This window comes from Drosophila tropicalis, unplaced genomic scaffold (assembly GCF_018151085.1).
Source record: "Drosophila tropicalis isolate 14030-0801.00 unplaced genomic scaffold, ASM1815108v1 contig_859, whole genome shotgun sequence".
NCBI lineage: Eukaryota > Metazoa > Arthropoda > Insecta > Diptera > Drosophilidae > Drosophila > Drosophila tropicalis.
In genome coordinates this window covers 12,121,341-12,133,187 of record NW_027173353.1, presented here as the reverse complement: position 1 = coordinate 12,133,187, position 11,847 = coordinate 12,121,341, and the positions used below count along the sequence as shown (strand labels likewise).

The 11,847-nt window shown below is 40.1% G+C and overlaps 2 protein-coding genes across 2 annotated transcripts in view; one reads left to right on the top strand and one right to left on the bottom strand.

Moving 5' to 3' along the window:
• Window positions 1-11,847, bottom strand: part of LOC137582574 (octopamine receptor beta-3R-like) — a 35,593-nt gene that overhangs the window by 11,437 nt on the left and 12,309 nt on the right.
• Hug (protein hugin) lies at window positions 3,448-5,981 on the top strand. The gene is made up of 3 exons (XM_068297390.1): window positions 3,448-3,639; window positions 5,020-5,332; window positions 5,461-5,981. The coding sequence occupies exons 1-3, from the start codon at window positions 3,553-3,555 to the stop codon at window positions 5,670-5,672; spliced, it is 612 nt and encodes a 203-aa protein (XP_068153491.1). The 5' UTR covers window positions 3,448-3,552; the 3' UTR covers window positions 5,673-5,981.

Genomic DNA, 11,847 nt, shown 5'->3' with positions numbered 1-11,847 from the left:
GTCTGTGCTACACTAAATTATTTTCGTAGCTGCTTGGCCCTCTCCCCACTTTACGCTCTCATTGAGAGTACGAGCGTTCGGGTTTTCCCGAAGTTCTCTGGGGTTCCATGACTAGGCTAGCGTTTGCAATCAAAAAAACATGAGTTTGTCCCATCTATGTGTTCTATGGTTAGTGTTAATACTTTCTGAAAGCCTTTCACTATTATTCATGTGGGTCCAGTCCAATGCTATCAGCTCTATGCCCTCTGCCTGGTAAATAAGAGTCTCTGTCTTAATGCTTTTGGGTTTAGTTAGGATAAAAGACACATCCTTCTTTCTTTTAAATCAGCATTAATATGGCCGAGACTTATAAATTTCAAGCGCTATTATTTATTGGTCGCTTGACTGGCTAAATCCTTCACTTCACTACGCTCCACTTCAATTCCTGCTTTGCGGCATAATTAATGTCTCCGAGTTGCTCGTTTGGTAAGCAACTTGCGAATGGGGCCCGTTGTCGGAAACTCAATAAAAGCCGTGGTCTTTCCGGCAGTCGAGTTTCGCCTGAGCGCAAACATCAAGTTGTTTCTTGGCTGCCAGGCTGCTTCGTGGGTCAACACCAAGTGCTCTGGGGTTATTAGGAGCAGACCGTCCCCATCTCCCTCTTCATTCATATCGCTGAACCAACTGAAGGGTGGTCGGACCAGAATTGTGTAGTGCAAACTTCAAAGCGCCGCTGCGTACACGGACAGGACTAATTCAATTAAATCCTTTCGCTAGGTCATTGAGCCAGGCCTCTGGCCCATTGAGTGGGCGTTAAAGGGCATTAGCAGAACGTCACTTGGTCGCCTATCATGGTTAGGATTAGCTAACTGATAAAGTGCACACGGGCAAATAATTGAACAAATGCTAAATGTAAACATTGTTGGCTTTGGCTTAGCCGGGTGCCATGTCAAAATGTTAAGAACCATAGGCCACGTCTTCAGCTTGACTGCCGATAATTGAATATTGAAGATTATTGATTGGAATGGAATTGTTCAAGCTCAGTCTTAATTGTGAAAACGGTAGAAAGTGATAATATTAAGTAAACAATGTTTACTTAACAAAAAGCACAATAGGGAGGATTTCATGCTTTAAGTAACATTAGTCAACTCGAATCTATGTATATACAAAGGTACATATGAATACAAGAATTCAGAATACCGAGTAAGCATCTGACTTCTCTGAGTTTGTTCACCCAAACAAGTTTCTATAAAATGGGTAATATTTTATCCATTAAGCCAAATATGGCATGAAATCGCCAGCAAACTTCAACTGGAATAATGGGGCCCAAATATGTATATAAGTATAAAGAAATTTTATTATATATTTGACTATGATGTATGACTATAATTTTTATTCGCGGATCCTGTCTAAGGGAGATATGTTATTAGTTTACCTGATGGCGAGTCCTACATAAGACAAAATGAATCACCCTTAAGGTTTTGTCTATTTGTATATATAGGTAAAAAGGGTTAAACATAGTGATATAACTGAGAACTCAATCATCTACATTTTTTGCATCAAAGTTCTAAATAAAAGCGGCGAGTAAAAAGAAAATGAGTGTTATGAGTCTCATTCAACAAAGCATTGCGAATACAGGATCAGGTACAGATTCGAATCTTAGAAACGGTTCTATTCATTTGATGAGTAAAAACTACGCTAAGTAGAAAAGTCTATCAAAGTCTGTTAGTGGTGTTGACTTGGGAGATTCTCACACATGAGCTTCCGTTCAGCCGATGTTGGCTTCTTTCTTCCAATTCCTTTGGCATAAAAAATAGATTAGTTGTCAGTTATATGTGAAATTTGATTCGTGCTGTAAAATTACCGAAATATTGGGATAGACAGAGAAGTCCTATGCCGACTGCAACTGACGTATCAAAGTTAATATACCCTTGTAGCCATTTAATGTTCTTGATCATTTGTCACTCTTGACATATTTAATGTCTTTATAGTGTAACTAAATTTTTAGGACTATCTAAATAAATAAATAAATCCCTCCAGTACACAAGCCGATTGCAGCCCTAAGTTGCCTCACTGCCGCTGTCGGTCTCATCCATATTAAGTTACTAAATAAATAAATGACCGTTTTATAGGGCCCGGGTCGTGTTTATTTTAAAATGAGGCAAGCTGCCACGGGTCATGCGGATGTCCTTGCAATGGTATTGATGGATTGATGAGCCTTACGTCCTGCTGGCTACTGGATAGTGCTGGTTTAATTAAAAACCTTGCAATCTAACGTTTTTCTATTAATTTTGCTAAATAGCCCTTGAACATTTTATTGTTGACCCAGTCTTAAGTACCAGCAGTATAAAGAAGCTTGATCATCAGCAACCGAAACGAATAACATATTTTATTCATTAGTTGCTCTTGAAAAGGATGACTTGGAAGGGCACTGAAGCAACTAATCAATGGGGTGCACAATGTTTGCATTGCAAATGTAATCCCATCTTCTGATGGAGAAGGACACTGTTTTGGTTTATTTTATGCAAATCAGTTAATCAGCATTTACCTCAATTGAAAAATAGCGCAGTATTTCAGCAATTTGTTTGTGATACTAGAAAACTAATGTTTCCAATCATATCGATTATTGATATTGATCAAGAATATATCTAGTCAATAGAATCAAAAAGGCTTTCTTTTTTGTATGGGTAAAATAACCTTTAATAATATCGTTTGTGAGTACATCAAACAAAACCATCTCTGGCATATTGAATTCCTTTCTCTCACCTTCGTTGGTGCTTAGACCCCATGTTGACCAAATGATTTCACAATTGGCTTGAATGCCTAGGTGCCTGACAGCCGATACTCCAATAGACAAACTTTTGAATCTGGGGAGCAAACGAGGATGTAGGATGCGCAGCTGTTTGCACAACAAATTGAAGTTAATGCGGCTTTGAAATGGCAGCGACATTTAAATAAGCCAAGAACAGGACTGCAGAGCGGCAATGGGGGCATGAAGCCTTTCCAATAACAAGCTCCAGCCAAGTCACAATGTGACGACAACTGTCAACATTTAAATAAGATTGATCGATTGGCATTGGCATTGGGGTTGGCATCGGCTTTAACGTTGGCGTTGACGGTGCCGTTGGGCTTTGCTGGCGTCTGGGTCCTGCCGGATTTCTCACGCGTTTTGATTTGCATAAAAGAGGATAGCAAATCTGCTGATTTGGGCAGCTTCACACTGTGCAGGAGCTGGACAAATTGTCGGCACTTCCGTTTTGGCTTTGGCCAGTTGCCCAGTTGACCCGTTGTTTACTGTGGACCAGCAACCAATGCTGTCTGCAGCTTGTTGCCGATGGGAGTTTGAGTGCATAACAAATCACTTAGCGCCTGTCATTCAATTGCCTAATCATGCTCGCCATGTGAGACCGGGCAATCTTGGCTATAAAAATTCAGCCCGGCTCACTGCACGCATCAGTTGTTTGATAGCCTCTGCACTCGTCGCGGTCCTTGCTTAAGTGAGACATCGACTCCAACCAGCAGCAACCAGAGTCGCTCGCAATCGTTAAAGTCAACCCATTGCCCAGCCCAGCCATGTGCAGACCGCGTCTATGCACTTTGGTGCTAATCGCGGCATCTTGTTACGCCCTCGCCATCAGCGGCAATGCCAAGGCCATACAGGTAATAACCAAGGTGGGGTAAGGGGCACTGGAGTCACTTAATTAGTTTTATTTGCCAAGGAAAGTGCTTCATAACTTGCAGGTATATAATTTATGCCCGCAGCTGAAGCTGAAGCTGTTGTCTCTCAGAGCGACAATTTGGCGAAAGTTAGGTCTGTGTATTGTTTTTGCAATTTCCTGGCTGTCATTGCCAATTGCTGCAACGTTAATTAAGTTGTCGCTGCTCGTATTGGTTAAGTAAATTCATTTGCACTCGGGGAAATGTTCTTAATGAGCTGATTACATATGCAGGTGTATGAATTGGTAACTATATGGCAACAAGAAGTGGTTGTCTTCTGACGTGGTTTCGCGTCCTAGTTCACCGACTACTGCAATAATCTCAGTCCCTGTCAAAGGACGCAGGGGACTACTGTGCAAAAGCCGAGCAATACGAACACAATCTTTATCTAGTTGTTAAATGTCACTCGAGACAATTATTCGTACTGAATGGAGTAATATATTTTATCCCCTTTTTGGTCTTCAACTGTAAATAAATGATACCAACGCCACAAAACAGTTCAATACCAAATATCTTTAAAAAAACAATCCTAAATACATTTTAGCTACTTTTCTAATTTGGAAAATCTAAAAGTAACCGTATTTTATTGGTCATGTGTTCAAAACAACTTCAACTCTGAGACAAGTTGTTATTGAGTTAGTTTTAGTCGACCCAATTATAGACAATATTTGAATAGTTTTTACATAATAAATGTAAATGTGAAATCCCATCGGATTTTCATGAAAAACCTCTCATTTCAAAAGTCAATTCGGAAAAATCAGAGATAAATCCAATTTGATTTATTTTCATATTAAATTTATGAAATTGAGCGAAATTGTGAGAAGTTGTTGAGAAGTAGTCGCTCGTAGGCATACACACACACAGACACACTCGCACACACACACATATATCCTGTTTTTATGGGCAAAGTGCGATTTACAAGTCGATTTAAGCTGTTGGTATTTCAATCTACATTGAGTTGTCTAATCAAGCGGCACACGCTGCCAGCCAGGTTGTAAATTGAAACAATAAACATTCACGACCATCACCCACCCACATAAACATGTACACCTACACCAGTACAGCAACACACCCACACACATTACATTGTGTGTGTGTGTGCAGGGCACGTATACGCATAAATAGACAGCGTAAAAATAACTTAACACGTGTCGACAGTTTGAAAGCCGCCAAACCAGATATTGAAGGCTCCACACATCCTTGGAGAAATCCACACTTACGAGTGTTTCAAATATATATTTTGATGCCTTTATTTTCAACCTTTCTCATTTTGGTTTCTATTCCTGTTGTGCGCTGTGTGCTTGGGGCACTTCATTTGTGCAGGGCACAAACAAACTGGATTTGCCAAATCGCATCAGCGGAGAGGGAAGGGGATCATCGTTCGGTACGCCGGCAACAGGAGCACGAGCAGGAGCAGGAGCAGCTGGAGCCCTAGTGCCAGAGTCTAAGGAAACTCGCCAGAAGCGGGCCATGGGCGAGTATAAGGAGTTAGTTGACATTATTGACGAGCTGGAGGAAAATAGTTTGGCTCAGAAGGCTCAGAGTGTGGTTGTGCCTCCGCCGCAGACCCAGGAATTCGACTTGGATACCATGCCGCCATTGACCTACTACCTGCTGTTGCAAAAGCTCAGGCAATGTAAGTCCCCATCTTGGCTAAGTCAAACCAAATCACGTTCACGTCATCATCTTCATCTTCGTCTCTGTCTCCGTCTCCGACTCTTCTCTATTTCTCCTTTTTTTCGATTATCTCGATTGTCTTTCTAGTGCAAAGCAACGGCGAACCCGCTTATCGCGTGCGCACGCCACGCCTTGGTCGTAGCATTGACTTTCAACAATTGCTTGGCGAGGGAGGTGGTGCGGGGGGTGCGGGAGCAGATGAGGCCAGTGGTGGCCAGTTCATGTCGCGCATGATAAAGAAATCGGTGCCATTCAAGCCTCGCCTGGGCAAACGTGCTCTGATGTGCGGCGAGGACTGAGTCACGGCAAGGACACGACCACGAGCCGACAAGCCCTAGGACAAGGTTGAGGACACTTGGTCATTAAGTTACCCCCATCTCGACCCCGCTCCCACACATTGCCTCACGACGCTACGCATATGCTTTTCCTATAACTAGTTATAATCATATTTTTTAGAGTATCTAATCATGTACATAAACAACCACTATACATATGTTTACATACATACAAACGAGCATACAAACAAACTTGTAGGTATATGAATATTTGAATATACTCTGTAGCCCCAGATATTGAACACGCAAACCAAATAAACAAAATGGCAAAGATTACGGCAGATTTATTGGCCACAGGAGCAGCAGCAACCACTTCGCCTTTTGTTTATGCATTTTCATTGTTGCAAAAGCAAATTAATGAAATTTTCATAAGCTACGATAAAATGCGTAAATTGAGAATGGTACGGTGCCAGCTGCACGACGATCTGAGGGACAACACGGAACAGACGGAGTGGTGCTATGATGACCACCAAACACATAACCGGGCATAACCATCATAGGCGTGGCAGTTGCAGCTGTGTTCTCTCATATACAAAATCTCATATTCCGCGGACCTACTCGTGTTGGCCAAAAGCTTTTGGTTTCATTCAGCATGATGAAGCATAAAAATTTCCACTCAACAATTTCCACATTTTTCGTGTTCTGGTTGCTTTTGGGAGCTCATGGGAGATAGTGGGCGAAGGCAACACATCAACTGAAAGGTCAGAGATGTTTTTATTTTTTTTTTAACCACTCACACAAACTTTTTGTTTTAATTGAATTTAACAATATAATGTGGACCAAATTCAACATGGTTAGCTGGAACTCATTGTTTCAAATTAATAATGGAAGAAGTACACGAATTTTCGTGTAGCAATGTATTAACAATTTATATTAAAATTGGTTTAATTAAATTTATGAAATATTTACTATTTTCCATCACTTACAGGAGATCGCACATTGTACTAAACTTAGCAGTCAGTGACGTATTAAATGCATGAATAACTTATTTATGACTTAGTCCTTTTTCATGGAAATCGTTTTAAACCAGTGAAACGAGTTTTTCGTAAACGATGGGAGAAGTCCTTGTTATAGATGCGTTTACACTAATAATGCAACTTTGGGTGCCCTCAATTGTGTCCTATTTAAATGTCCGATGTCAAATTGTTACGTTGAATAATAAATCTTTAAGATATGAACAAAAATATAGAATATTACTGCAGGAACTGAAAAAAGTAACGAAGATTGAGAAGATTTCCCTATGTATGTATGTATATACCTACATCTATAAGGATGTCGATAGTTTTAGTAATCTTCAATGGATTTCATCCATTATTCGGAATAAATATTCTCTGATATAAGTAATAAGTAAGTACATTTAGACAAAAATATTTCGGAATATATTTTTTTTAATTTTTTATTAATTTTCCAAGCTTCAGCCTTCTCAATTTTCCATTATTTTCTTTATTTTACCTGACGTTCTTTAATCATGGGATAAGAAAATTTCGTACCAAGTTGTGTTCGAGAATAACCGTAGCTTAAAATGGTATATTAAAGTCGCCAAAATGTATGCACTAGGCAAAATGAAACTTTTCCGAACCGAATAAAGTATATATGTATATTCTTGATCAGTATGAACAGCCGAGTCGATCTAGCCATGTCCATCTGTCCGTCCGTATGAATAGATCTCGGAGACTATAAGAGATGGAGCCATTAAAGTTGGTGTGTAGACTCGAGTATTAAGTAAAGTGATCAAGTTTAATTTAAATTTTAGCCACGCCCCTTTCCACCCAAGCAATGAAAAAAATCGTTTAAGTCAATGTCTTTTCTAGCTAGATACACCATATTTGGTATGTATATTTCCATAGTAAATGCGCAGATTTTGTAAATGTAAAGTTTTTGCCACTCCCCCTTCCACCTCCGTAAAAATCGATTATCTTCCGTAATTTTCTACCTTAAGCCATCAAATTTGGCACACTTAAATTTGATATTAATATGCAGCAACATTCCAAATCCAAATCGGACAACATTAGCCAATTTATGCAACTAGCCAAGTAGGCCGTTGGCTGGTGATGGCGCTAGGGTGAGTCTTTGCTTGAGTGAGCGATATACTAAAAGATGCTTGTATAAAGCATTTGAACATAATTTTAGAAATATACCTAAGTCAACGAGACGACTAACTTACTTTACTTAGATTGGATTTTCAATAACTGGTTCCAAAGATCTTTTAAAGGAGGTCCAAAAACTGATTTTATTGCTGCCAAACAATATCTTAACATACCTTGAATAAATTTTTGGGGTAGTTTTTCTCAAAACCACATTTTTCCAATATATTCTTTGTATTAGAATCGGCCACTTGCAAACAAAATGTTTGCTTCAGCTGACCCATCTATTGCGATTGAGTTCATAATTTAGGATGAATTGCTCTACCGATTTTCAAAAAGTGACTAATGATGGAAGGTCTGTAACGGTAAAGTAACGAACAGAGTCTTTTCTCATTAACTTCGATATTTGTTAATCTTTTGTCATGAAATATTTGTCAATTGTAGGCCGTTGTTTCCAAAACATTTGACTTTTCATAGAAATCTTCCCACTTTGACGGTTTGTTTTTAGCTTAGTTTACATACATACATATGTACTAATAAAGTAATTAAAAAACAACCAGAAATATTAGAATGTACTTATTATTTTAATGTAACTTCCATCGAGTATCCTTAGGACCCATATATAGCTAGATTTTAGAGGATTCAAAATGGGAAAAATTACATAAGCCTACTGCACCAAGATGAAGGTGAAGTAAAAGCAAATGTACTGTGGCGTCTGAAATCGGTATCGGATCAACATTTACATTTCAATATTTTAGGCCAAATTGTCGATTTACATACGCGCGGCATTTAAGAACATTTTAAGACCCAATGATGTTAAGTGTCAAAGTAACAAGGAGATGAAGTGCTATGCCACCAAAGGGACAGTTTCCATTCAATTCGCAAGTGGTGATTGTTTTCGGCCATGCGAGCTTAAAGGCTTATTTTTTCGTGGTTTTTTGGAAGGGCCACACCTGATGTTCCGTCAAACGAACATCCTAAGGACTTGCTTTATCGTGGTAAAAGTTTTCACTGCGGATTTCGGAAAGTTTGACGTTAAGTCAATCCGATTCCCACTGAAAGCGCTGCATTTCGGCTTGCACTGTATACGATAGGGAAAAAATGTTATTGTTTAGTCTGAGGATGCTCTGGCAGCAATAATGGGTAGGTAAAGGGGTGTATACCAATAAAGAAGATAGCCCATCCATTGTGTAGTGGATTTGACTATTGGACAATAGTTTTTAAATTGATTATGAAGTCGGCGTTAATTGCCAATTACCGATTGACGGTTTTATTGGACTCTTTTTTGCTCGGCTTAACTTAAAATTGACAAAACGCCAAAGTCATTCGTTGCCATCTTATAATAAAAAGTACAAATATTTAGAAATGGAGCTGACGCAGCTAGTTTTTCTGCCAACTAATTGCAGTGAGCAGAAAGTTTTAGCAACTCATTAGAAACTCCGCACGTGCCAATTAGATGGCTTAAGAGCGACCAAGCATGTCAGAGGCAGACACCAATCCCAGTCGCAGTTTATGCCAAGTCCAATTATAGGCTCCAATTGGTAAAAGGTTAACAAACATTATGCAGAAGGGTCGCAAACCGAAACTCAAACTCAAGCTAAACTGGATGCATGACAAATGATGCAGACATCACGTAGACCAGCCAGGATATACTTACATTTAGACGCACACACACACATACAAGCGTAGGTGAGCATTTCAATCGAAATCGTGCTTAAATTGTGCTAATGGCCACATCACACACACATTCACAGTTACACACACATACGGAAAAACGGAACGAGATATTGAAACATTATAACTGCAAAATGGTAATAAATTTTATTGCTCCACCTCTAGTTCTTAGCTCAGGTAAGAGGACTGAATCGCGATCTAGACACGCACAGCAGATAGTGAAGCAGAAGGAGCTTCATTGGAGGCTTCTACTGGGTTGGAGTCATGGCAGGAATTCGGCGTGACAGCCTCCTGGCGTTGGGTAAATTTACAGTTGGGTCGTTGCGTAGAGTTAAACTAACTTAACATCAGCTGGCACTGAGACGGCTTCCTGTCTACGTGTTTTCCTCCTTCACACACACAACACACACACACACACACACACAAACAGACACAGAATCATATGCAAAATGATAAGTTGCTCTCGGCAAGTCTCAGGATGGAGTAAGGATGAGAGGTAGAAGGAAAAATCACTTTGCCTGATTAAATGACGCCAGGCAAAGTTAAACACACATTTTGCATTCAGTTCTTGTTGGCCGAAACGGATGCCCCAACCAAAAACCATTACAGTGAATTGTTAAAAATGTTCCCTAATATTGGAGGGCTACCTAAAAGACCGGGACCGACAACTGAAAACCCTTATTTATTGTATTTAACCAACTTTGATTTAAATTGATGGCCACATTTGCCTGGCACTCACTTAATCAAATTTCACTCAGGGCAACAAAGAGTGCCTCCGAATGCGAGTGTAAAAAGGGCTCCAAATTGGCTTAGAGATTTGTGGCCGCTTTGAAGTGTTGTATGGAACGGGCTACCTGCATAATGTCAACGTGCTTATCATGAATGCAGTATCAAGTATTAATTAATGTCCTCCAGACAGTCAATATAGATGACATGCGATTGATAAGCCCTCATCAAGGATTCTTTCGTCCAAGTTGCTTTAATGTTATCTTCAATTAGCTCACAATTTGAATTTGAGTAATTAAAGAAAGCTGCTGCTTAGGATTCTGGTGTGCCTCCTACTTTGTTCAACTACTATTAGCACTATATTGTTGTTAATGTAAACGGAAAACAATTATTGAATTGCCCGAGGCGTTTGAGATCAGAGCAGCAAAAACTCATTAAAAAGTTTCGGACAAACTCGGTCGAATTGAGCGAAGCCTTAAAGGAGCTTTTAATATAAAAAACTTGAGTTTGCTTCCAAATTTTTGTTGTTTATATATTTCTGCTTCGTATTTTAGTTTTTCTTTCACATTTACATTTCAGAAAGCCAGCATTATGGGCTTCTCTGTTTGCCATTTCCTTAACGCATCAGAAATTTTTGTCAGGTCTGTGAGTGCATTTCCGAGTAGATGTCAGAAATCAAAATGGCAAATATCCCGGCTGAGTTACGGGCCGGCAAAGAGTCAAAGAGCCAAGTTCCTATAGACCTAGGCGCCGTCGCCATCAGCAACTGCGATGAAACTTTAACAAACAAAGTTTCTGCTGTCGTTGCAGGCCTGCAAATTGTAAAAATTGCAAATGCAGCAGCCACATTAGTCCGTACTTTTCCCCCTGACTTCGCCACAATTCAGCAAGGTCGGCATGGACAAAAAACGATACACACGCATACACACACACACACATACAAAAGGCAGCCAAAAATCAACTGGAAATCGAATTTTTTGGCAATGGCACTGACATTGTGCCATGTGAATTCGTTGTCCCCCGGCCATTATGGCAATGCCACCATTGTTCTCGCCTGTGTGTCCTTGTGAATGACGTGGCTTGTCGCCACCAGCTACATCATCGCAGAGCTTGCTTACTCCGCCCCCCCCACAGTATGCAACACTTTGCTATGTTGTCCGTGTGTATGGATGTAAGCATGAATGTGTGTGTGCTACTAGTGACTTGGCAGCTTTCTGTATGCTAAATCTCAATTCGCACATGACTGGCTGGATGGCTATCATTCATCAATTTCGCTACGACATTTTGGCTGATGTTGCAAACTTTGGTCTCACTTTGGGTATCCTTGTGGTTGTGTTTGGGAGTTTCTTTAATTACTGTCAATTAGGCAACAACATTGTGTGGCTCGCATTTATTCAGTAGATAAAGCTTTGCATACGTGTGTTGCAGTAATTAAATTACATGCCACCTAAACAACTACATAGAATAGAAACCAGCAATGAACTAATCGTTCAGAGCAGCGGTAGAGTCAGGACAGGGGCAGGGACAGGGCCAGGGACACAACCGAAAGCAGTCAATGTCAATGGATATCAATAAAATGGCGCCATAGGTTGCCCTTGAATGCGCGCTAGGAAATTGTTTTCAACTTCGGTAGTTTACTTGGCAGCCATCCTGGC

Coding starts and splice junctions, on each gene's coding strand:
- Hug (XM_068297390.1), top strand. CDS start 3,553: ATGTGCAGACCGCGTCTATGCACTTTGGTGCTAATCGCGGCATCTTGT. Junction 3,640..5,019: donor GCAATGCCAAGGCCATACAG/GTAATAACCAAG, acceptor TCATTTGTGCAG/GGCACAAACAAACTGGATTT. Junction 5,333..5,460: donor GTTGCAAAAGCTCAGGCAAT/GTAAGTCCCCAT, acceptor TTGTCTTTCTAG/TGCAAAGCAACGGCGAACCC.